This window comes from Anas acuta, chromosome 5, assembly GCF_963932015.1.
Source record: "Anas acuta chromosome 5, bAnaAcu1.1, whole genome shotgun sequence".
Lineage (NCBI taxonomy): Eukaryota > Metazoa > Chordata > Aves > Anseriformes > Anatidae > Anas > Anas acuta.
The window spans coordinates 63825080-63852241 of record NC_088983.1 but is presented as its reverse complement, the minus strand read 5'-3'; the positions used below and the strand labels follow the sequence as shown (position 1 = coordinate 63852241).

At 38.9% G+C, this 27162-nt stretch overlaps 1 protein-coding gene and 1 long non-coding RNA gene across 2 annotated transcripts in view; both read left to right on the top strand.

The window, feature by feature from the left end:
* LOC137858008 (uncharacterized) overlaps positions 1 to 27162 on the top strand; it is a 445999-nt gene that overhangs the window by 86925 nt on the left and 331912 nt on the right. The gene's annotated exons all lie outside the window — the stretch shown is intronic.
* LOC137857074 (death-inducer obliterator 1-like) lies at positions 1541 to 23039 on the top strand. The gene is made up of 16 exons (XM_068683132.1): positions 1541 to 1562; positions 2903 to 3356; positions 4279 to 4438; positions 5097 to 5213; positions 5428 to 5535; positions 6124 to 6259; positions 7613 to 8066; positions 8991 to 9150; positions 9810 to 9926; positions 10141 to 10248; positions 10837 to 10972; positions 11101 to 11644; positions 12155 to 12308; positions 13342 to 13431; positions 14078 to 14282; positions 20458 to 23039. The coding sequence occupies exons 1-16, from the start codon at positions 1541 to 1543 to the stop codon at positions 23037 to 23039; spliced, it is 5547 nt and encodes a 1848-aa protein (XP_068539233.1).

Sequence of the window (27162 nt, the reverse complement as noted above, 5' to 3'; positions counted from 1 at the left end):
TAGTATTTTAGTTTGTGAGACTGTTAGACTTCCATGAGGCTGAAATATCTGCTCATTTTCTGTTGGCTAAAGAAGCATTGAGTTCTGTGCTCTACTGTAGAAACATTTCAAAATAGCCATGACGTGAACTGGCAGAATAAAGGATGCTTGTGCATCTTTCTTCTTGAACCCATACTGATGCTGCTGCCTATCAACCCTGGGAACTTCAATCTACCTTTGTGCTAGTGCCATTTATTTATTTATTTTACATGTATATAGTTTTACCATGATATAGCCGTTGGAACACAGGAAGGTTTGGGGCACGGATATATTTTTTATACACACAATATCTTAACTGCTGTTCTTAGTTCTATCAGCGTGCTTGTTAACTAATTTGAACAGATGATAAAACTGTAAGTACGGAATGTAAGCTTAGTATTTCATGTTTTGTACTTCTGCTGCAACCCAAAAGAACTAAAATCATAGCACCGAGGACCGAATTGTACTGTGGTCATTTTGAACCCTGAGCTGTGCTGTCCTGCCGCTCCGTAGTGAGACAGAGGTGCGCTGTCCCACCGGCCTGAAGAGACAAGTCTGGGCAGAAGATAAACCAGGAACCAGAAGTAGAGAAATTCTCACAACCTTATTGTACACATATTTTGGATATTCATCTTCTAGCTTTTCAAGACTGTTCATTCAAAGTAGTTCAGCTTTTTACCTCAGTGTATTAAGTTCCAGGTGCCTCATTAGACCAAACTGAAAATGTCACTGATAGTTTCTGATCCCTGTTCTCCTTCCTGGGATAGCTCAATGCCTCCTGACGGATAGTGTAAGGTTAGTGGGGTAGGCTTTGGGAGATACTAGAAACAGAAGAGAAGTCCGTGTGAGTCCAGCTCAACATCCCCCGGGTTTGTGTTCAGTTTGTCAGTACTTGAGACCAGTCCCTAGGGAAAAGTACGGGAACAGTGGGTGAACAAGAAGTTTAATCTCTAGTAAGATCTTCACGCTCTTTGGAATGATTTAATGTAGTGTGTTTCATCTTACGCTTCAGATAATTTTCACTCAGAAACCTTTAGCAAGGCATCCACTCACAGTGGATCCACATAGCTAGTGCTTCTGCATCCTCCTCTTCACTTTGTATTCCAGGCAATGTTTAGCACCTGCTTCTCTGCCTAGCCTTATGAAAATTCAGGTACAGCATCGGTTTTATGGTTCATCTTAACCACCAGCTTGTGTATTGGTGGTGAAACATGCTGGCAGTAAGAGGCAGTGTAGTGCAGCTCGTTACAAGCTTGCGTTCTGCTGGAGGTGCCTACTACAAATGCTCAGCGTCTAACAGAATTTAACGACCGGCAAAGGTGGGAAGGCTGTTTCACTCAGAAATGAGTAGTGACATTGTTTCTTAGGTAATCCAAATCTTCCCCTTTCTGAGGTGTATTTCTATTCAAACAGTATGCTGTTATAGGATTTCTTGAACTGGGCGAACTGGGCTTCAGAAGGGTGCTCTGACCTTTGTCCCCCTCAAGTCTGAGAAAAATCGGTTGTTAGACCCTTCCTGATAATGTCTGCTCTCACTGTAGCAGGTATGGAAGACCAAAAGGGTCCATTTGGTTTGCGGTGAAATTAATCAAAGTTGAATTTCTGCATCCTTCCCGGGAAGCACATAGCTCTCTGCAGATGGGGCTGTGGGACTAATTCTGATTACAAAACCTTGCTAGCTAAAAACATCAGATAATAATTAAAAAATTAAGAAATCACAAACTGGTCAGTAGTCAAATGCAGATTTATGAGGAGAAAAAAGACTTTTGGGGAAGTAACTTTAGCTTTTCTAATCAGAACAACTTCATCTCAGGAGTTGTTTCTTGGTTTCCCTCGGAACCGTTGTGCTGCCACAACGAATGTGTCACGGTAACTCTGATGTCCTGTAAACGATACTTCTGGCAAACTGAAGTGGAGCACATGACGTTTGCTGGATGGAGAGTGTGTTTTGGCTTATTACGTTTTGCTGAACTGTTCCCGTCAGTGCCAAAATGTGGACAGGTGAAATGCAACCTACAGAAATGCTTGTTTTTAAAGTCCTGTGCAATTATAACTTCAGTATATGGAGTCTTCGCTTGTAATTTGTAAATTTTCTTGTGCATTATGTGTATTGTCAATATATTGATGTTAGAAAAAACATTAAATGGCAGTTTTGGATATTGTGAATGGAATAGTTGGTGGGAATTAAATAGCCGCAGTTTGAGCAATGGTTTTAATATTTAATTATTAAATATTATAGTATTAAATCTAGAGTTTAACTGGAAAGTAAATGAGAAGATCTGATAGTTTATAGCGAGAGTGTGATACTCATACTAGCAACCAAATGGCTTGAACGTATATTTAAAATTTTAAGCAATTGATTTGTTGTTTAACTTGACTCTCTTTGCTTGCTCCTTAAAGTAGAAAGTTTGGAGCGAGGATTTCTGCTTAAATGTGAGATATGGGTTGTGTTGCTTTTTTTTTTTTTTTTTTAAAGACTTTGTGAAAATGTTTGTTTGTTTGTTTGTTTGTTTGTTTTGAAGCTTAATCATGAAGTCCAACTCAGGAATCTTTGAAGGTGGTGTCTTTTTTTTTTTTTTTTAATTTTCTTGCATAGCTTGTGACTGAGATTTTCAACCTTTACAACCAAAATGCAACTCTTTTAAACTCTTCAGACAGTCTCTGAGAAGTGCTCTCTGCAGGATCAAAGGCAAACTTCTTCTTAAAAAAGTCAACTTTTACACATTTTTTAAAAAGGCTTTAAAAATGAATGGCTTAAATTATATACTTGGTAGTTCTCCAGAGGTATTTCACAGACTTCCTTATAGGTTGACAGCTGGTCTTCATAAACAGGAAGTTATAATGTTAAGCATTTAATACTGCATTTTCTTCTTTGTTTTAACAGCTCAAAAGGAAGAGAAGAGAAACAAAGATAAAGCGACAGAGTTTATAGGGGCATCAAAGAAAGCTATTGCTTCAGCATCTATGGTGGAGAAACATGCATCTTCCCTCACTAAAAATTTTCCTCCAAAGAAGTCCCCTTCCATGTCTAGCACATCACTAATGAAGCAGACGTTAAAACCTGCTGGGAGTTTCAAAGGTGAAATTCCCAAGAAACCATCGCCCTCAACAGGCGGCGTTCCTTCAAAACAAGCAGCTTCTTCTCATGACTCGCCAGTTTCCAAAAAACTAGCTGCATCCAGTTTGGCTGGAGGACTCAAAAGGCCTTCGCCGTCTTCCGTTTCTACTGCATCTGGAAGTAGTCAAGCAAAAACACAAGCTAGCCCTATCCAGTCGCAGCCCAACTCGCAGATTCGACAAAATATTCGTCAGTCCCTAAAAGAAATGTTATGGAAGAGGTGGGTGGGAATTCAAAGCACTTATTTTATATAGGAAACTACAACTAGAAGTAAAGGGTTAGCCTGCAGAGTTTTGTTTCTTTCTTGCTAAGTGCTACTAAGGGATTTAATTTGTGCTAGAAATTACTACAAGTATTTTTAGCATTAGAGCTTTATTAAAAATAAAAAATCTGATGCCAAATAATTGGGCATGTGAAAAAGCCTTTAAAAAAACGTCACTATCCCATTTGTAGTGAGAGACAATTACAGTTGAAGAATTAAATCACAGCATAGAGATGTTTATAATGCAGGTGACCTGAAGCTGATATCTGGCAATGGTGGTGTTTGGAGATGTAGGGGTTGTACGAAGCATAGTGTAGGGAATATCACAGTGAAAGGTTGGAAGGGCTTGCTGAGGCAGAGGTTCCTTCTTCTCCCAAAGTTAGCAACTGTATTACTTTTTTTTTTTTTTCTTAAAAAAAAAAAAGCTGAAACATTGTCCCACAAATATTAAAGCTCTTGTCAGCTGTCAAGACTTAGGCCACTGTGCTCTGGTAGTGTCTCTGAAATAGAAATGCTGTTCACAGTGGAGGGTCTAAGATTAAAACTGAAGTGTTTTAGCTCCCTCAGTAGCTCATGACAAAAAACAACAACAAAAAACTAATTGCAGTGTCATGAGTAGGAGGATTTGTAAGGACTGACCTGGCTTCAGTTCGTTAAGGCTGTCTTCCGTGGTCTTCTGTAGACAGTAGCAAAAGGTTGCTATTGTTGACATTTTGAGGTCCTGAGATAGACTTTGGCTTTGAAATGTGTTTTAAGGAAGTCCTCACTGAGTGAATAAAAGCGGGGTTAACTCCTTCCTCTGAAAATTTAGTTTTTATGAATGCTGCCTGAAGAATTTGTGCCTAACGTAAATGCGCATACCCTTTCTTGTTTTTAACAGAGTCAATGAAAGTGATGATCTGGTCATGACAGAGAGTGAAGTAGGGAAAGTAGCACTCAATATTGAAAAGGAGGTGTTTAATTTGTTTCAAGTTACGGACAACCGATACAAGAGTAAATACCGTAGCATCATGTTCGATCTCGAGGACCCAAAAAATCAGGTTTGGAATTTACTTAAACAGTAAACGTACTGAAATATATTCTGTTTTTTAAATAATACATCAATATGTAGTTTCAAGAGAGAGACTTATGAGTTATGCTCTAAAAAATTGTTTTAAAGCCATTCAAATATTAAATAATCCAGTTGGAATGGAAGTCCAGTTGGATCGCGTGTATTTATTAAGATTGGCCTTTGTAGCGAAATATTTGTTTATTGAATGGCATTCTTAGAAAAAAAAATAAATGTTTTTCTTCTGTGACGTTCTGTGGTTTGTATGGGAGACCACTTGTGTACATGATAATTTAACTTTTAAAGGAAAAAGAAGCTGGTGCAGATGGAAATAGTGACTAGACAACGTAATTTCTTTAAAAAAAATTCTACTATAGATATGAAACAGGAGTGGCAGTTCATCTCTCGAAATTCCTGTTCAGTAGAATTGATAGTATATTTTATGGTAATGTGGAAAATTCATACTTCATGATGATTTCATCATTAGTTTCTGGTTGCTGCACCGTGCTAAGTTTTCTTAAGATTAACTGGCATTTTTAATAGGGAATTAAGAAACCTGAAAGGGTTTTGACAGTCCAGCACTGCAAATCATGTTAGTTGCTTAAGTTATTCAGCATGGCAACAAAGTGTGTTTTTTTTTTTTTTTTTAGGGACTTTTTCATCGTGTTCTTCGTGGAGAAATCTCACTGTCAAAACTAGTGAGAATGAAACCCGAAGAACTTTTATCTAAAGAACTGTCTGTATGGAAGGAGAAACCAGCCAAAGCGGTAAGCAATACAATTCTCCAGTGTGTCCTTAGATATGAACTAACAGTAACTTCACCAGCCCTTACCACCCATAATTAATATATTGTTTTCTTCCTAATGAAATATGAATAACGTAAGCTTTTTCTCTTCCACTAGCCAACTGATAAGAAAATACAAAATAAAATTATAAAATCAGTATGCAGACTTGTTACTAAAGTGTTTTTGTTTCTCTCAGATGTTAGAGTCAAGAAACAAATCACACGAGATCAAGAAAGCAGCTGTAAAACGGGAACAAGTGCCTGATGTAAATATGGAAGATTCTCCCCCGGTGTCTGATTCTGATGTAAGTATTAGCTATTGCTTTAGCATGGAGGTGCCAAGGGAGATAAATGCTAACTAGGGCCTCAAATTTTGTATCAGAAATGCAGGTTGTTTCAATGAACTGTAAGAATATCACCTAGTAGGTGTGCTATGAGCATTTTCCTTTTGGTTTGAAGGAATGCAACAACCTAATATCGGGCATATATCGCATGTGCTTCTAAAATATCAGATGATGCGTGTTTTTCAGACCTTTGCCTCAGTTTACAGCAAAATCTTAGCCAATTGTTTTCCCCCCCAAAAATGTGATCAGTATTACAATTCTGTATTCTCAGGAAGCAGTTAATGTGATAGTATCTACTTCAGAATTACATGAAATGAAATGAGGACAAATACTATTTGAGAACTCTGTTTGACATGATATTCTTAAACAAATGATAAAAGGGGAAGAATAGTTCAAAATTCCATCTTTTTGTAAGTGCTGCTCAGAGCAGTAGTTCTGCACAGCCCTTAATATCTTTTTAAAGAACCGGAATTAACGGTTTCAAAAGTATTTTTTTATGATTGAATTTAGCAATCAACCAGAATGTTTTCTGTGTTTGTTCATTTCCAGGAGCAGCAGAAGTCAACCCAAACTGTACAAAATGTAAATAGTGCTCCTTCTCTAGACGTTTTTAGCAGTATGTTGAAGGATGCAAGAAATGAACATCGAGCCCATCTTTTTGACCTGAACTGCAAAATCTGTACAGGTATCTACAGTGTTGACTTTGTCTGAAGTAAAAGAATTATTAAGAGCATTGCTTGCTTACATGTTTTTCTCTTCAGACCTTTTCATTTTTAAACAGTAATCAAATTGGGGCTAATTCTGATTACAAGACCTTGCTAGCTAAAAACATCAGATAATAATTAAAAAATTAAATCACAAACTGGTCAGTAGTCAAATGCAGATTTATGAGGAGAAAAAAGACTTTTGGGGAAGTAACTTTAGCTTTTCTAATCAGAACAACTTCATCTCAGGAGTTGTTTCTTGGTTTCCCTCGGAACCGTTGTGCTTTCACAACAAATGTGTCACGGTAACTCTGCTCACGGTAACTCTGATGTCCTGTAAACGATACTTCTGGCAAACTGAAGTGGAGCACATGACGTTTGCTGGATGGAGAGTGTGTTTTGGCTTATTACGTTTTGCTGAACTGTTCCCGTCAGTGCCAAAATGTGGACAGGTGAAATGCAACCTACAGAAATGCTTGTTTTTAAAGTCCTGTGCAATTATAACTTCAGTATATGGAGTCTTCGCTTGTAATTTGTAAATTTTCTTGTGCATTATGTGTATTGTCAATATATTGATGTTAGAAAAAACATTAAATGGCAGTTTTGGATATTGTGAATGGAATAGTTGGTGGGAATTAAATAGCCGCAGTTTGAGCAATGGTTTTAATATTTAATTATTAAATATTATAGTATTAAATCTAGAGTTTAACTGGAAAGTAAATGAGAAGATCTGATAGTTTATAGCGAGAGTGTGATACTCATACTAGCAACCAAATGGCTTGAACGTATATTTAAAATTTTAAGCAATTGATTTGTTGTTTAACTTGACTCTCTTTGCTTGCTCCTTAAAGTAGAAAGTTTGGAGCGAGGATTTCTGCTTAAATGTGAGATATGGGTTGTGTTGCTTTTTTTTTTTTTTTTTAAAGACTTTGTGAAAATGTTTGTTTGTTTGTTTGTTTGTTTGTTTTGAAGCTTAATCATGAAGTCCAACTCAGGAATCTTTGAAGGTGGTGTCTTTTTTTTTTTTTTTTAATTTTCTTGCATAGCTTGTGACTGAGATTTTCAACCTTTACAACCAAAATGCAACTCTTTTAAACTCTTCCGACAGTCTCTGAGAAGTGCTCTCTGCAGGATCAAAGGCAAACTTCTTCTTAAAAAAGTCAACTTTTACACATTTTTTAAAAAGGCTTTAAAAATGAATGGCTTAAATTATATACTTGGTAGTTCTCCAGAGGTATTTCACAGACTTCCTTATAGGTTGACAGCTGGTCTTCATAAACAGGAAGTTATAATGTTAAGCATTTAATACTGCATTTTCTTCTTTGTTTTAACAGCTCAAAAGGAAGAGAAGAGAAACAAAGATAAAGCGACAGAGTTTATAGGGGCATCAAAGAAAGCTATTGCTTCAGCATCTATGGTGGAGAAACATGCATCTTCCCTCACTAAAAATTTTCCTCCAAAGAAGTCCCCTTCCATGTCTAGCACATCACTAATGAAGCAGACGCTTAAACCTGCTGGGAGTTTCAAAGGTGAAATTCCCAAGAAACCATCGCCCTCAACAGGCGGCGTTCCTTCAAAACAAGCAGCTTCTTCTCATGACTCGCCAGTTTCCAAAAAACTAGCTGCATCCAGTTTGGCTGGAGGACTCAAAAGGCCTTCGCCGTCTTCCGTTTCTACTGCATCTGGAAGTAGTCAAGCAAAAACACAAGCTAGCCCTATCCAGTCGCAGCCCAACTCACAGATTCGACAATATATTCGTCAGTCCCTAAAAGAAATGTTATGGAAGAGGTGGGTGGGAATTCAAAGCACTTATTTTATATAGGAAACTACAACTAGAAGTAAAGGGTTAGCCTGCAGAGTTTTGTTTCTTTCTTGCTAAGTGCTACTAAGGGATTTAATTTGTGCTAGAAATTACTACAAGTATTTTTAGCATTAGAGCTTTATTAAAAATAAAAAATCTGATGCCAAATAATTGGGCATGTGAAAAAGCCTTTAAAAAAACGTCACTATCCCATTTGTAGTGAGAGACAATTACAGTTGAAGAATTAAATCACAGCATAGAGATGTTTATAATGCAGGTGACCTGAAGCTGATATCTGGCAATGGTGGTGTTTGGAGATGTAGGGGTTGTATGAAGCATAGTGTAGGGAATATCACAGTGAAAGGTTGGAAGGGCTTGCTGAGGCAGAGGTTCCTTCTTCTCCCAAAGTTAGCAACTGTATTACTTTTTTTTTTTTTCTTAAAAAAAAAAAAAAAGCTGAAACATTGTCCCACAAATATTAAAGCTCTTGTCAGCTGTCAAGACTTAGGCCACTGTGCTCTGGTAGTGTCTCTGAAATAGAAATGCTGTTCACAGTGGAGGGTCTAAGATTAAAACTGAAGTGTTTTAGCTCCCTCAGTAGCTCATGACAAAAAACAACAACAAAAAACTAATTGCAGTGTCATGAGTAGGAGGATTTGTAAGGACTGACCTGGCTTCAGTTCGTTAAGGCTGTCTTCCGTGGTCTTCTGTAGACAGTAGCAAAAGGTTGCCATTGTTGACATTTTGAGGTCCTGAGATAGACTTTGGCTTTGAAATGTGTTTTAAGGAAGTCCTCACTGAGTGAATAAAAGCGGGGTTAACTCCTTCCTCTGAAAATTTAGTTTTTATGAATGCTGCCTGAAGAATTTGTGCCTAACGTAAATGCGCATACCCTTTCTTGTTTTTAACAGAGTCAATGATAGTGATGATCTGGTCATGACAGAGAGTGAAGTAGGGAAAGTAGCACTCAATATTGAAAAGGAGGTGTTTAATTTGTTTCAAGTTACGGACAACCGATACAAGAGTAAATACCGTAGCATCATGTTCGATCTCGAGGACCCAAAAAATCAGGTTTGGAATTTACTTAAACAGTAAACGTACTGAAATATATTCTGTTTTTTAAATAATACATCAATATGTAGTTTCAAGAGAGAGACTTATGAGTTATGCTCTAAAAAATTGTTTTAAAGCCATTCAAATATTAAATAATCCAGTTGGAATGGAAGTCCAGTTGGATCGTGTGTATTTATTAAGATTGGCCTTTGTAGTGAAATATTTGTTTATTGAATGGCATTCTTAGAAAAAAAATAAATGTTTTTCTTCTGTGACGTTCTGTGGTTTGTATGGGAGACCACTTGTGTACATGATAATTTATCTTTTAAAGGAAAAAGAAGCTGGTGCAGATGGGAATAGTGACTAGACAACGTAATTTCTTTAAAAAAAATTCTACTATAGATATGAAACAGGAGTGGCAGTTCACCTCTCGAAATTCCTGTTCAGTAGAATTGATAGTATATTTTATGGAAATGTGGAAAATTCATACTTCATGATGATTTCATCATTAGTTTCTGGTTGCTGCACCGTGCTAAGTTTTCTTAGGATTAACTGGCATTTTTAATAGGGAATTAAGAAACCTGAAAGGGTTTTGACAGTCCAGCACTGCAAATCATGTTAGTTGCTTAAGTTATTCAGCATGGCAACAAAGTGTGTTTTTTGTTTGTTTTTTTTAGGGACTTCTTCATCGTGTTCTTCGTGGAGAAATCTCACTGTCAAAACTAGTGAGAATGAAACCCGAAGAACTTTTATCTAAAGAACTGTTTGTATGGAAGGAGAAACCAGCCAAAGCGGTAAGCAATACAATTCTCCAGTGTGTCCTTAGATATGAACTAACAGTAACTTCACCAGCCCTTACCACCCATAATTAATATATTGTTTTCTTCCTAATGAAATATGAATAACGTAAGCTTTTTCTCTTCCACTAGCCAACTGATAAGAAAATACAAAATAAAATTATAAAATCAGTATGCAGACTTGTTACTAAAGTGTTTTTGTTTCTCTCAGATGTTAGAGTCAAGAAACAAATCACACGAGATCAAGAAAGCAGCTGTAAAACGGGAACAAGTGCCTGATGTAAATATGGAAGATTCTCCCCCGGTGTCTGATTCTGATGTAAGTATTAGCTATTGCTTTAGCATGGAGGTGCCAAGGGAGATAAATGCTAACTAGGGCCTCAAATTTTGTATCAGAAATGCAGGTTGTTTCAATGAACTGTAAGAATATCACCTAGTAGGTGTGCTATGAGCATTTTCCTTTTGGTTTGAAGGAATGCAACAACCTAATATCGGGCATATATCGCATGTGCTTCTAAAATATCAGATGATGCGTGTTTTTCAGACCTTTGCCTCAGTTTACAGCAAAATCTTAGCCAATTGTTTTCCCCCCCAAAAATGTGATCAGTATTACAATTCTGTATTCTCAGGAAGCAGTTAATGTGATAGTATCTACTTCAGAATTACATGAAATGAAATGAGGACAAATACTATTTGAGAACTCTGTTTGACATGATATTCTTAAACAAATGATAAAAGGGGAAGAATAGTTCAAAATTCCATCTTTTTGTAAGTGCTGCTCAGAGCAGTAGTTCTGCACAGCCCTTAATATCTTTTTAAAGAACCGGAATTAACGGTTTCAAAAGTATTTTTTTATGATTGAATTTAGCAATCAACCAGAATGTTTTCTGTGTTTGTTCATTTCCAGGAGCAGCAGAAGTCAACCCAAACTGTACAAAATGTAAATAGTGCTCCTTCTCTAGACGTTTTTAGCAGTATGTTGAAGGATGCAAGAAATGAACATCGAGCCCATCTTTTTGACCTGAACTGCAAAATCTGTACAGGTATCTACAGTGTTGACTTTGTCTGAAGTAAAAGAATTATTAAGAGCATTGCTTGCTTACTTGTTTTTCTCTTCAGACCTTTTCATTGTTAAACAGTAATCAAAAACACTTTAAAATTAATTTTGTAGGTCAGATTTCAGCATCTGAAGATGAATTACCACCGAAGAAGATAAAATTAATGGCTTCTGCTAAAAAAGCAGTGTCAAAATCTAAACCAGAAGTTCAGCAAAAATATGAAAGTTCTGCACCAGCAGCAGCAGCGGAGCCTGCTAAAGAGGCCGCCTCTGAAAACACAGAGGAAACCGAAGTTGCACCTGCAGCAGAAGCAGTTTCCCAGTCAAGCTTAGAAAGAACTTACATCCCTACAACCCAAGGCCATGGCAACACAGATACTTCATCTGAAGAACCTTCGACTTTTCCTGCCTCTTGCACTGGTGCAGTTGTCACAACTGTAACAGTTTCTGGCCGAGAGCCTAGAACACCAATGAGCGGCTCCTCTGGTAGTACGACGACAGCCCTGCGTTCTGGTACTGCATCTGGTGAAGTTTTAACAGGGGAGACAAAGCAGGAAATGTCAAAACCAGTTATGACTGTCCCCAAATCAATATTAACAAAGCCATCGTCCTCACCAGATCCAAGATACTTAGCTGTTCATCAGTCACCCAATATCAGGTGTGTATATTTAATAGGAAGCTAAGCCACTGAATCTCTGGTCTCGCTATGTTCAGTGTGTTTGTCCCCCTTTGCTTCTTACCCTCCCCTGCCAATAATCAAAAGGCATGTTCAACTTTAAATGCGATTACCTGAACTTTAAATTTTTAATTTGTCATCTCCTTGTTTAACTTCTCTAGTTGGTAAAATTTTCTGAGCATCGTGATATATTGACAGTAAAAATTCTTCAATGTGTTTTAACAGATAAATAAAACTTATAAGATATTTGACTTTAAATCTGCATGTGCATTCAAATATATTAAGTGTTTGTGAGGGTTGGTTTAAAGCTGCTCCAGACTTTCATCCTATATTGGATGAAAGTGGAAAACATTAACAAAGCATTTACTAAGGCTTCTGTTACTTGCTTTTTTAAAATAAAGTAATTGATCAATAAGAGGAGGGAAGAAAAGAAGAAGAAGGAAGCATTCTTACTGTGCTCTATAACGTTTCTCTTTTGGATTTGTTTTGCAGTGTTGCTGAGCCACGCTCACCTCAAGGCAGCGACACTTCTCTCTTCCTCTCTCGCCTCAACACCATTTGGAAAGGATTTATTAATCTGCAGAGTGTGGCCAAATTTATCGCTAAAGCATATCCTGTCTCCGGGTGCTTTGATTATCTTAGTGAGGTTAGCACTGACATGTTTATGCGTTTAGAATGTATTGCAGTTCCTGTTGTTAGAAAGGCTGGGGTCACTGTGTATGTTGTTATATTGGACGTGTAACAAAAAAAAAAATTGCATCCCTTTAGTAATCTCCTGTAGTAATAGGAACAGTAGCCTGAGGCAGGGGGGAGGAGAGAAAGCCTTTTAAAAAAATTCCTCACGTATTTGTGAAGAATTCTCATGTCTGTTAATATGTTTATATATATGTTAGTATCTAACATAGAATAATAGCTTGATTTCAAGATCAGTTTTTGACGAGAAGCATCATCAGCATGTGTTTTGAAAGAGATGCCTTGTTCTGCTCACAAACAGATGGATGGATCACTGATGTGATCTATTAGAAAAGTTTGGCCATTTATTAAAAATATCATGCTTTGATTAACTTTGATGCAACTGCTTTTATATTTTGGGAGGGTGTACATTCAACTAATGAGGTAGTATGACAGCTTGTGATGAAACAACTGAGCAGTTTCTTAACTTCTCTGAAGAAGTGTATTTGTTGTGATTGAGGGTTTCAGGCGTGTAGTTTAGGTCTTTTCTTAGGAGGGTTGGTGGCTCTCTTGTTGTTTTTGCTAGAACAGGTTTCACTGTCATCATGACAGGAAGCTAACTAGAATTCATATGGGTGCAAAAATTTCAGATAAATTGAAAGCGTAGATAAAAGCTATACTACATATAACAGGTTCCCTGTAAAAGCAAAGCTAACAAATAGAATCGGCTGATAGGCATACAAAAGTATTTGACCTTCCACTGCTGTCTTCGTCAGGCAGTGCTTTTTCTGTTTTGTGTGTACTGCCAGCCTTCCAGTAATATGCCATAATGAACTCCTTGCATTTTGGAAACAGCCTGTCTGAAATTAGGAATGTATATGTGCAAGTTTAGTAAAACATAGTACTGTATTATCGCCTAAGCTACTGGGATGGGGCAATCTGTGCTGGTTCAAAACTGTAGCCTCTCTTTCCTTTTCTTATACGACCATGTAATGCTTCTTGTTTAGGATTTACCAGACACGATTCATATTGGTGGGAAGATCTCACCGAAGGCAGTCTGGGATTATGTTGGCAAACTCAAATCTTCACTTTGTAAGGTATTTACTTAAAATCCTTTGGAAAACCAGGAAGAAATACACAGCGGCTTTTGATAGAATTTCCTTGTTACTAATTTATATTGATGTCGATCACACCTGGAAAACTACTGCTACCACTTATTCCATTGAAATTTTTGATTTATTGAAGAAACAGGTTTGCCTGTTGAGCTGCCAATCGTCTTTCCCCTGTGTAGTAGTTAAACATTCATACAACCTATTGTTTTTTAATGATTGAATATAAACAATCTATTTATTCAGTTACTGAAGATAGAAATTCAATTTTAAAAGACTAGGAAATTATTAGTAAGTGTATGTAATAAATTTTACTACTAAAACCCTGATGGATTTAGTAAAAATGAAGCACGGTATGCAAATATAATCTAAGAATTTTCCATTTCTTTCCTAATTATTTGAATATTCTGAACCTAAAGAGGTGTAGCTTGATGTGAGATACGTAAATAGTTGGTCTTTCTGAAAATGACAAAATTGATTCTGGTTTAATATTACCAATTGAATGACAGTATTTTCTTAAATCTTGGTTTAAAGCTGCTCCAGACTTTCATCCTATATTGGATGAAAGTGGAAAACGATTTTATTTGCTGATGTGTTACAGGTTGAATTTTTCCACTTTGATTTTGTATTTCAGGAATTGTTTTTGATTCGTTTGATTCGTTTCCATCCTGCCACAGAAGAAGAAGAAGTTGCCTATATCTCTCTCTACTCCTATTTTAGCAGTCGTCGTTGTTTTGGTGTTGTAACTAATAACAACAGACATGTCAAGAATCTCTACCTGATCCCACTGAGTTCTAAGGACCCAATTCCTTCCAACCTCTTGCCCTTTAAGGGACCAGGTAAGCACAAAATTTAGGGGAGGTTAACTGCTAGGTAAAATTACAAAACGAGTAAATCAGAGACCAATTGGTTTTGAATGTTTAATGTAAGCATAATTAAAAAATATATAATTTTATAAAAAGATTTTAAAAGTGTGCATATAGGAAAAAATTGCAAAGTCAATCATCTCAAGGTGCCATGGTCTGAAACTCACATAGCCTTTCCAACAAGATAAATCTCTGCTGTTAGGAGGATTTGTTTACCCATAAAATGGAGTACATAGAACAGCCACTATATTGAGACAAACAAGCAAACATTATGAGAACATTCAACCGACCCTACTTTCAACAACCCATAAATCCACCAAGTTTTAGGTCCCTACAAGCCATGTGCTGTCCCCTAAATCACATAGGAGACTCTTATCCCACGGAGCAGTCAAGAAATCTCTGAAGACAAAGGTAACGTTTATGGTTTCACTACATTGTTGTTATCTCATGGTATGTATTACGCTGTGCATGCAATATGCATGTACACGGGGTCTGAAATATTCTGTGCTACCTGGATCAAGTTCCAGACAAATCACTGACTTCAGAACATTGGTTTGCCTGGGAGCAGGCAAATTCCTTTTGCGTAGGTGGCAGACAGTAGGTGGTATAGGTTGGTATATATTACGCTCTTCTATTTTTAGTTAGAGTTATCAGCAGTAATGTATGGCTTGAATTTGCTCCATCTTTGTGCACTGAACATGGAAACAGAAGAAATGAGAATGAATTCAGATGTGAAACACCTTTATATTACAAAATTTGAAGTCACCTTCATCTGAGGATGGAGGCGGTGCATATGCTTAGTTTCCAAATAAGTACCTTTTTTCATCTAGAGTAACAGGTTGAGGAGCTTAAGAGCTACACGTTACAATGAAGGCAATACTGCATTGTTGTAAGGATGGTTTGCAAAATACTAAACAGCGCAAAATAATTACACATTAAAACATGTAAGGAGCTGACCTTTCTGACAAGCTGACTGTCCTCTGCTACCCAAATACAAGTTTAGGACTAAACTCAATGAAGCATTCTCAGGGCTTATATTCATAAACAGAGGTGTGTTCTGCCTGGCCAGGTTTTCACATGTTAATGGCATACGACTTAAAAAACAATAACAAAAAAACACCACCAACAAGTAATGTAATGCTAGGAAAATACTCTTCTTTCCTGCATGAAATTGCAAAGGGCGCTTGCTTTGTGTTCTTGGACAAGATTTTTCTCATACGCTCTGAGCCTGTCTTAACCTGCTCTAGGGAAGCATTTAAATGATCTTCCCCTCCTTGCATTCTTGAGCAAACATAGGCTGTCCTTGTACATTATCTTTTATATTTCTGTTGTAGATTTCATTTCAAATGAAGCTTTTAAAGTGGAGGCCTGGCAAAAGTAGACAGACTTGTTAGTATTAGTATAAAAATGAGGAATGTCAGGCTGGTTTTTACAAAATGTAAATAGGAAAAGTTCTTTCAAAACTGGAGGTAATTGCCCAGAAGAAACATAGGTATAAACACTTGCAGGCATGTATTAATACCACAGCGTAAAAGACTTGTAATACATACTTGTTACTGACATCTGATGGAATTTACTGTTTTTTATACCCAATAAAGATATTTTTGGGAAAGTGGTCATTGTCTCCTTAAATGTGTGTACCTTCAAATAGAGTTTAGCAAGTACTCAAAAAACATGACAGTGTAAGATACTTTGATAAATATGACTGGGGGCGGGAGGAGGGGGAGGACAATAATCCCATCACTCCAGAAGTCCTAGCTGGAAGATATTCCAGCTGTATCAACCAGCTCCATCAGGTGCATACGGATTATGAATCTGTTATGAATCCTGTTTTCTGATGGACTGGATTTGGAACACAACTGAGGACCTCTGACCTGCTGTAGTGCCTAGAAGATCTACAAAACTTTGTCATGGGTGATATAGAGGAACATGGAAGGATATTCACATTTATTCACTTCAACCACCTCAGATATTTATTACCAGATATTATCTGTTGGTGGGACGTTCAGCATTGTGTTTTTTTGTTTTTTTTTCTGGTAGTTTACTGTGTGTGAATTTGTTTGTCTCGTTTCACATACACACAACACTATTTAGCACTTTCATCTGTAGATCTGAAAACACTTTGAAAAAAAATTAAAAGGTATAATCAGTCATTATTAGCACTAGGAAGACGCACTTATGGAGGGATTTATTGGCAATGTTGGCAATGTATCGGGTACCATACATATTTAATATAGAAGAATTTTAATTTAAAAAGTGTATCAGCAGAGGGCATGCCGCAGTATCTCTTCCGTTAGTTTAAGCTTGGAAGTGTTTTTAAGTATGAAGGCATGAAATCTCTTCAAGATATTTAGAGTACTCATACCAGTATGGAAAGCAGCAGTAGTAGAACAACATATTTTTGATGTCAGCCACTCCCATTCAGCAAATGTACCGTAATGTGCAGCAGTGTTACAGCGGTGGAAGTGATCTCTATCACTGAATCCAGATACACCAACTTGATAGTTTTCAATCATGCTTTCACAATTAACTGGGACAAGTATTTAAACGGCGTGTTGATAATGATTACAGCTTTGCTTGTATTGGTCTCTGCAGTTAAAAGTGTGGCATAGGTCTGTTCCCTAAGTTTTGCCATCAGTGTACAGAAATTAGGGATGTATCCTTAGTGGTACAGTTAACTTCCTAGCAGCTGCGGATGGTAGGGACAATATGTGGCCATTACGTAGATAAATACTGCAAAACTGATTTCATGAAAATAAAAAACGTATTTAACGAAAAAAAAATATTAATCCCATAGTAATATTTAATACATCTTGTCTAAATAGATTTAATTACAGGATGTAACTTGATAACACCATCGTGGTCTTCAAATGCAGAATGCATTTAACAATATTTTATAAATAATTTAGCATCAAAAGCTACTAACATAGCTTGCAGCACTTAAAATGCTTGCTTGTGAAAGATAGTTATTGAGCAATAGTTGGAGACTGCAGCCAACATTTTCATTTAGTTATTACCTAAAATTAGGCACTTAACCTATTTATGGATATTGAAACCTATTTACGGATATGGAAATGGAATGGGACTGAGCTTTGAAGTGCTGGTCTGGCTGTATATTTCCATCCAAAAGAAGCACTTACTGTGTGATCGCTTTGGATTGAATGAATTTAGAAACTGGGTTAGGCATCTGTTGAAAACTACAGTATCAAAATGTAAAATTTTAATGGATTTCTTCTCTGACCAAACTAAACAGATTCAGTTATAACCGTTGTTAATTTAGCTTTGGAATTTATCTTGAACGTGTGTTTAAGTTTTACTCTGATTTTATTAGCGATGATCTCTGTCTCTTACAGGGATTCAGAACTGTTTTTCTATCTTTTTGCTGTTAATTTTAGATACACAGTCCAATAGATTTTTGAAACCTGCTCGTTTCAATTAGTCAGTGTTTGAGATGCATGTTGTGACTAGTTGGATAAATCACAGGTCTCTGCAGAAGGGCAGATAACCAATACGTTAACGACAGAAGAACAGTGAATGCTTACGAGGAGTTTTAGGGTGAACACAGATTTGAGAGATCCTCTGCACGGGTCGATGCTGACCAAATGTGGAGTCGTTACTCACATGCTGATAAAGAAAAAATGTAAAGCAGTCACTCAGAGTGAATCATACCTAACTATTGAGTCTCTTCAGAGTGTACACAGTCTTCCCAAGTAAGCTGTCTTTTGAGCTATGCCCTGATGTTATGTATTAATGTAACTTCATCTGGGGTAGTAAACTATAGTGATCAGAATTGCTAGGATTGCTTTTAGGCAGTGGGTTGAAAGGAGTTTTTAACTGGGTGAATCAAGGATTTGTGATCCTTTCCAAATAATCTTAGATTCACCAAAGATAATTACTTGTTTAGTTCCTGTCCTGCCTCCTTTCGTTGTACATCTTGCCGTCCCTGCCCTCTCACAAGGGCAATCTGTATAGAATTATAAGCAAACTAAATTATAAGCAAGTCTTAGTTTTGGTTAGTATAGCTAGGTCATTTTCTTGATGCATTTATAATTCGTGTGTATATATATATATATTTCTAACCATGGAAGAAAGTGAAAATTGGCAACACAAAATACTGAAATACTAGATCTGGAGGAAAAAGCTTGGCACTGAATTTTAAATGTACAAGTAGGAAATAATATGTGCTACTAAATGAAAAATAGAAGTTTATTTAAACCAGCATGGCCAACATCCTCTCAACCACAGAACTATGTAAAACTCAAACACTGAACTTTGAAGTAATCTGAAATCAGCTGTGGAGCTAGAATGCATTCAATCAAATTTCAGTGTTATTTTTTTTCCAAATACTTAAAATGAGAGCTGCTTCTGATAGGAAACTTCAAGTAGATTTTGCATTGGCCCCAATTTTTTCTGTCTTTTTGCAAAGACCTTCTAGTGAGTAACCAGATTTTGCTGGTCTCTCCATTATGTGGCTAAAACAGGCGTGCTGCACTATTACCAGTCACAGTCAGAAGAACACAGAATTTCAGAATTTAGGCAGGTTACTGCTTAATGAAATCTTTATGCTTAATGAAGCTGTGTTGAAGAAGTCATCGTCTTGATTTACCTGGTTATAATCCTCTTGCTGAGGAAACCTCACATTGAACTTAAGAAATAGGCTTACCTCATTTAATTCTTTCTTAGCGTACGTGAATATAATTTCAGCTATACAAATAAAAACAGCTGATGTAATTTTCTCATAAGATAGTAAATTTAGGAGCCCCCTTAAAACTTTGAATTCAGTTGTTTCAGCAAAGGTTCATACTTATGACTGGTAATGGCAAATAGAATTTATCTGCAACTATGGGAAGTTTGGGTTTTTGCTGGTATCAAGAAGTTTTCAGTGGCAATAATTAGTTATTTATAAGTTGTTCCTTAGTGAGCAGTTGGTTTTGTTTAGTAAGAGACTAAAGATATACATAAATTCATATATTACACCTCTTTTAAACTCTTACTTAAGGGTCATGAATATAAGGGACAGTGTAGGTTTTAGAGTCCTCATCGTATAACCACAGTAAATCTCTTTGCTGTTAGTTTCATTTCTCTATTATTGGTTCCTTGCTGGATGCAAATATTAATATGGCTCCCAAATGAGGATCTCAAGTCACTAAATCCAGAAGTTAAAATCCTCTCTTTATATGTTTTTTCTACATTTGCCACTGACTGTATGTTAAAGGATTTATTCCCTGCTCTTTATTCTGGTTGTATTTGTCTTCCACGAGTGCCTGTGGGAAATGTGAATGTACAAGGAAGGAATACAATAATGTGAAACGGACCTTCAGCTGTTTGCATTTTTCCTCTTTATGGGAAACTTTCCGGTCATTTCTGGAAGTGCTTCTCCAGGGATTCAAGCCTGAAGCTTTCACAATGGAGTAATTCTGCTCACATTTCTTACTTAGGGAAGGGTCTGTGGCATCAAACTCAATTCTACAACAGTGTTAAAAGTCACCTTGATGGAATGGTGTAAATGTCAGTCCGGTATTTTAGCACAGATTAGAACAGAAATGTAATTATTAAGTTTAACAATGCCTCGTGCTTTCTTTGTAACAGAAAGTGAAGTGTTTGTTGTTGTTGTTTGTCTGTTTGTTTGTTTTAATAGCATTAGTTTTTTTCTCTTTATTTCTAGTTCTTCAATTCCAACGTAGCCCTACAGAAAGTTAGATTGCTTGTCCAGGTTTTCTCACTTATCAGTATCTCTGTGTATATAAGGTATTTGCAAAGCATTTAGAAAGGAAATATTTGATTGGGGGAGGAAGTGGACAATAATAAGTAGAAAGTAATAATACAAAAATAGGAAAACTTTCTTTAATTTTTGAACAGCAGAGACATTTACAAGGACATCTTTCAGTAAGATTCACCTGTTACTGCAATATTAAAAAAATATCAGGGAAAGAATTAAAACATTTTTAGTTACTGTATACAAATTTATATAAATAGTAATTAAATATAGACACATAGGCTTATGGGATAATGTCACTGCATGAAATTTAGAAGAACTGTTACTGTTATGACTCATAGCTGCCATTATATAAAATGATAAGTTCCTATTGAGAACACAGATAAAAAATAGTAGTTTTTTTACATATGCAATCTTTGTGTTTCCTTTCAGGTCTCGAGTCTTCACGTCCAAATTTAATTCTTGGATTGGTTATCTGTCAGAAAGGGAAGCGTCTTGCTACTACCATGGATACAGACAAAATAGAGAAAAAGCGCAGCCGAATTCAGGTGCAAGAGGAAACAGAAACATCGCTGTACTCTAAGGGGCCAGTAGCTTCTTCACAAGAAAAGAAAACTCCGAAATACACACTGTATTCGGGAGACTCAGCTGTAAGTACAACACTACCTGGATCTCCTCCACCTCCACCCCCACTTCCCGTTCCAGAAACCTCATCAGTCACACCTTCAGTATTAAAAATACCATCCTCGACTAAGAGTGGAACCACAAGTACTGTACCACCACCAGTTTCAGCTACCGCTTCTACAAGTGCTACTGCTATGCATTCTTCGTCCTCAAAAACTACCACACCTCTTGAGTACATCCACCAGACACTTTTTGGTAAAAAGAAGACTTTTGAACCTCTTGCTAAGGAGACTGAAACTGTCCAGTCTTCAAATCAGGAAGCTAAAGCAGCTGTGGATGGAGGTGTGTCAGCTGTTCCTTTGCTAGATCCCATTGTACAACAGTTTGGACAGATGTCAAAAGACAAAGCTATAGAAGATGAGGAGGATGACAGGCCATACGATCCCAAAGAAGAATATGATCCAGAGAAAGCTTTTGAAATGCAGACCGGTGAAAGCAAAAAACTGTATAGTGTGGAGAAGCCCAGTAACACAGCAGAACTAAAGGATGAGGCCTATGATCCGGAAGACAAAACTATCTTGGAGGAAGCAAAAGTTACGGTTGATGATTTACCTAACAAAATGTATACAGACACTAAAAACACTTCCGTGGAAACACCTGCCTCGTATGTGCCAGATTTATCTGCGTCTTCATCCTTGGTGGAACTGCAAAAAATGTTAGAAGAATTAAACAAACAACTAGAAGAGCAGAAACGACAAACTGAGGAGCAAGAAGAAGCCCTCAGACAACAACGAGCAGCTGTTGGTGTTTCAGTGGCTCACTTCTCGGTGTCTGATGCTTTAATGTCACCTCCACCAAAATCTTCCCTAATAGAGACTGAATTGTTCCATCAGGACCAACAGGCTGCGCAAAAAGTAGATTTACCTTCATCTTCCAATCAGCAAGCACAAGTTTTAAACCAGAGCTGTGACCCTCAAGCGAGTTTTCCAAACACTTTGCAGACTTCACTTGGTAAGGAAGATAAAACTTTAATTCCTGCTACTCAGCTTAGTTACGGTGGTGATAACTGGGTTTCCAGTGAAAAGCCTCCTGCAGTGCTCCAAAAAGAGGCACCTAATAGCAAATTTGAAAATACTGTTCAAGTTACTTTGGAAAATGTGAGTCAAGCAGTTTCTGCAGAACCTTCTACATCCAGGCCTTTACGTAAAGTGCTGCTTCCGACACCTCCAAGTACGTCTTTTCAGCCTAATTTCTCCACATCTAATGACAGTCAGTCTTTGCAAGATATGCACAAAGTATCCTGGTCAAACGAGGCAAATCCAATGTTTACTTCTCAGGAAAAGGGACCTGGTCACTTTGAACCAGACAGGGGTCTTTCTGCGGTGCAATACGAAGAACAAAGAAACCCTCAGCCTCATCAATTTGTAGAACAAACTGAATCTCCACCAGTTCAGGGTGAGGGTGGACCTCTCCCACAGCACTTTGAGGAGAACCGAGCTGGAGGTCCGTTTTCTTTGTCTGGGCAGAAAGGAGGACCTCCAGCACCACTGATGCTCAATGCACACGCAGGACCTCATGGACCTAATTTTAGAGGCCCAGCGCCACAGTTCTCAGAAGAGCATGTTTCTCCAAATAACGATGGACAAAGAGGATCTGCCCCTGGAAGATTTGGAAGTCAAAAGGGCCCCATTCCTTCCTTATTTTCTACGCAGCATGGACCACAGTCGCCACAAAATATGAAGCCAACCCCAAGACCACTCCTGGACCTTCCCAGTCATCCACCAGGCCACAGAAAGGAGATGTGGGAGGAAGCTGGGCCGTCTGCACCTCTTTCTGGTATTCCTGGGCAAGGGCCCGAGTCAGAAGGACAGTGGTCAGGATCTGACTTCCGAGAAGGCAAAAATCTTGAATTTAGAGGCCAGACATTTGAAGGGAGACAGAGAGAGAGATACGAAGGAGGAAGTAAAGACAAGGTTTTAGATCAGCCAGAGCCTCAGCAAGCAGAGAATCGACAAAGCAGACCCTTTGAGGAAAGACGAAGGCATCGAGAACATGGCAGACCTTGGGAAACAGACCGTGGCAGAAACTGCAACAGAGACAGGGACTGGGAGAGACACAGAGACAAAGAATGGGATAAAAACAGAGACAGAAACCAACGTGACAGAGAACGATCAAGAAGCAGAGACAGAGATCGTGACAGAGACCGAGACCGGGATCGAAGCAGGGAAAAAGAGCGCGATCGAGACAGAGATCGAGATCGTGAAAGAGGAAAAGATCGGAAAGATCGCAGTAAAAGTAGGGAGATCGGTAAAGAGGTGAAGCCAGAAACACCTAAGGAAGGTCAGAAACCAACAGAGGCAGAAGCTTCATCTTCCACTAATCAGTCATAGAACTATAACTGCTGTTATATTTCCCATAGATAATAGACACCACTGCAAGGACTGAGTCAATGTCTTCTGTATATACTGTATATTCTCACCTTTGCAAAAATGCTGTTGTAAATCTAGCCTTACAAAATGTACTGACAAATTAGCAATTTTTGAACAACTGTGAACGACAATATTCAAATAGGTAAAAGGCAAGAACATACTGGACTTTCACTTGCTGCATATTTGACAAGGAGTCAAATATTGCTGTCTTGTTTATTTTACAATGCAAGGGTCATGCGTATTTAGGAGAAGGCTGCAGAAGAACAGTGTTACTGATTATTGGACGGAGGATTTGAAAATGGAATGTTATAAGCTTAAAGTGCACTATCTTCCTTTTTATATACAGGTATTTTGTGTTTTGAAATCCATCTGTTAAGTGTACAACAACGAAGAAAAACGTACCTAGTTTTTCATGTGGATGAGGGGTTTTTAATTTCACATTTTTACAAACCTGCAATTAAAGAGTATATAGAAGTAGCACCTTTATAACCAGCAAAAAAATTAAAAAAATCAGACATCTATTGGCAAAGAGCTAAGACTACAAATGAATTGGTATACCAAAGGAAAGAAAAAGAAGTTTGTTAAATAAAAGAAGTTTATGAAATGGGCCATGGAATTTATTTCTTCGATTTAAATTAATTATGTGGGACATTTCTTGGCTTTTCTTTTGGCAGAACTTTGCTGGAAATTTAAGAAATGTCTCCATTTTCCTGGACTTTCCACTCTAAAAGTGTTTTGAAAAAAAAAAAAAGAAAAAAAAAAAGTGTCACTGTTGTCAGACCCTGCTTATGCTGGTAGTATATGTAAGACTGTCCACTGAAAAAGGTATAAAACTGCATTAAGTTTGAAAAGAAGATTGGTAATATTAATTATTAATTATCAGTAATATTAATTATTAACTATTTAGTAATTTAAATAATTATCAATTAATAATTATTTAGTAATATTAATTATTAGTAATATTGGTCTGTATTCTGAACCCGTAGACAAAATGTTAAAATGCAAAGAGGCGGTATTAAATGCAAACATCTACTATGGTGTAAGATTTTTCTTAATGAGATGTTTTTAATTTAAAGATATACGTAAAAGTATGCAAAAAGCAAGTGTGTTTGTTTAGGTTTACTTGATAGAAATTTCTGTAAATTGTATTTTATATGACAAAATATATCACTGTACATTAAAATATGGGACTTCACAGGTTTTTGTTACTATAAGTAGAATAAACATCTACAGTGAAACGTTGTCCATTTCTTAAATCTGTACATGTGTATTATTTTCTAACTAGCTTTGCTACTTCTCAACATGCCACCACAAGAGGCTGATGGCACACAAGTTTCATTTCCATCTGTTTAACAAAAGGTACTTTACAGGATGCCACCACACCCAACTTGTAGGTGTTCTGAAAAACATGTGAAAGTCTGTTCTTGTGATTTTTTCTCTCAGTTCTAACACATGCCCTAATTTATTCTGAAGATTTTGTTGTTTGAGTTACTTTCAGATTTTACACCAAAAAGATCTGGAGAAATGAATAATTAAGTAATCTATTTTGGCGTTGAGCTGTGGAAATACTAGATTCCCGAACCTTTCATTGTTGTGAAATAGATAGGTGAAAGTTTTATTTTTCCTTATAGGAAATGCTCTTTTATCTCAGATTAGTTTGGAGAATCTGTTCACCGTTAAGGAACCGTAAATGCACCTCGCTCATTTTCATGGCATGATGCGGTAATACCACTTGACAACTCCAGAAGACTGGAAAGGGGCTTTTGAGTCGGTTTACACACCGACCGTGTAAGTTTTTACACACAGGTGCATTCCCAAGGCGTTTACCTCCACCGTACCTGCGTGTAGCAGGCTCCTGCCTCCAGTGCAGCGGAGACGTGCTCCTCGGGGGGGGGGGGGGAAGGCAGAAAGGGAGGAGAGAGCACCCTGCGACAAAGAAACAAAACACACGTGTTAAGTTCAAAACATCGTGGCTTTTTTTCCTCCCACGATTTCCCCTCCTGATGGCTGGTGCGCGGGTGGGCAGCTGACGCAGCCCCGGGACCGTGTGCGTAGCCCCGGCCGGGGCCGCTGAGCTCCCATACGGCTTTTTTTTTTTTTTTTTAATTTATTTTTATTTTGGCTTTATTTTTAGGCACCGGGAGCGGCTGAGGCCACACAGCCGCCGAAATGAGCGAGCCTCGTTGTGCTCAGCAGCTGAGCTCTGCTGCCTGCTCTGCGGCTGCGGTTCCCTCAGCGAAGGCTTTGAGGTTCTCCGACTCGTGTTAGGCGATGCATTCCTGCACCATTCGCATCGAATGGGGAGGCTTAACGCGGAAAAAAAGCAAAAAAAAAAAAAAAACACCAAACAATAAACTTAAAACCTTTGCAGCCCTTCCTCCCCTCAGCGCTCCCCTTCCTTCCCCTCGCCGTTCCCTCACGGACCGCGCTCTCCGCGCCCACCCCGCCGCTTTCTCCACAGCCTAAACTGAAACAAAACGCAAAGCCCTCGAAGCCGGGACCAGCAAGGAGGGCTCAGCACCCGTCCCTGCGGGGCTCGGAGCCCGATGGTGCCCGGCAGGACGGCGAGGGGCCGAGCCGCCGCTCATGGCGGTTGGCGAAGCCGCCCTCAGGGCGCAGGCGCCGGGAGGGGGGCTGTTGGCGGCTGCTCCTCGGTGGGCCTTGCGGGGTTGGAGCTGCCCGGGGGGAGCCTTCGGTCCCCTCAGCGCTAGGGTGGGCTGAAGGGGCGGCGGGGACCCTCCTGTGTTGGCATACTGCTCTCTGAAAAGAGTACTCACTTCTGGTAACTTTTCCAAACGCGCACCAGAAACAGCGCCCATCAGAAGATGGTGCTGGCTGGGGGGCATGCTCGCCTTGCAGCTGAGGCAATGGACTGGGGAGCTGCTGCCAGAAGAGGCAGTCCTGCTCCTTCCCCGCGCTCGGCTGTGTGCTCCTGCCCTCCTGTGCATTGGATACAAGAGCTGTGCAAGGACAGCGTGAGTTGGTGCAGCTGGATTGTCTGGCAGAACACTAATCCTGTCAGGAAACCAAAAAAATCTGTCAGGGCCTATCCATTTTGTCATAGTCAAAATGGGATATGAGGGTGTTTTATTTTTTTTTTTAAGATGAGGTTGTTAACATATGTAGGTGTCATGGTTCCGCTCGAGTGGGCAGCCGAGCTCCACCACAGCCGCTCTCTCACTCCCCCTCCTCAAAGAGGACTGGGGAGAAGATATGTGAAAAGGGCTCTAGGGTTGAGATAAGGTCAAGAAAATCCCGCAATGATTATTGTAACGGGCAGAACAGATTCAGCATAAGAAGATAGATAGTAAGATTTATTGCTCATTACTAATAAGTGAGAGAAGTGAGAAACAAAGGAAAGAAACCAAAAGCACCTTCCCCCCCCTCCACCCTCTTCCACCTCCTCCCCCCGAGCGGCGCAGGGGAAATGGGGGAATGGGGGTTATGGTCAGTCTACAGCACTTCTTCTCTGCCGCTCCTTCTCGGTCACTCTCGTCCCCTGTGCTGTGGGGTCCCTCCCACGGGATGCAGTCCTTGATGAACTGATCCGGCGTGGGCTTCCCACAGGCAGCAGCTCTTCCAGAACTGCTCCAGATATGGGTCCATACCATGGGGTCCATCCCTCAGGAGAAAACTGCTCCAACCTGGCTCCCCCACGGGCAGCAGCTCCTGCCAGGTCACCTGCTCCTGCGTGGGCTCCTCTCCACGGGCTACAGGTCCGGCCCGGAATCTGCTCCAGCAGGGGTCTTCCACAGGCGGCAGCCTCCGTCGGTGCAGGGCCACCTGCTCCACCGTGGTCTCCTCCACGGGCTGCAGCGTGGAACCCTGCTCCACCGTGGTACTCCATGGGCTGCAGGGGGACATCCTGCTTCACCATGGTCCTCACCACAGGCCGCAGGGGACTTCTGCTCCGGCGCCTGGAGCACCTCTCCCCCTCCTTCTACACTGACCTTGGCACCTGCAAGGCTGTTTCTCACTCCCTTGACTCTCCCGGCTGCTGTGTGGCGCAGCGTTTTTTCCCTGTCTTAAATATGCTCTCACAGAGGCGCAAAACAACATCGCTTATTGGCTCAGCTCTGGAAAA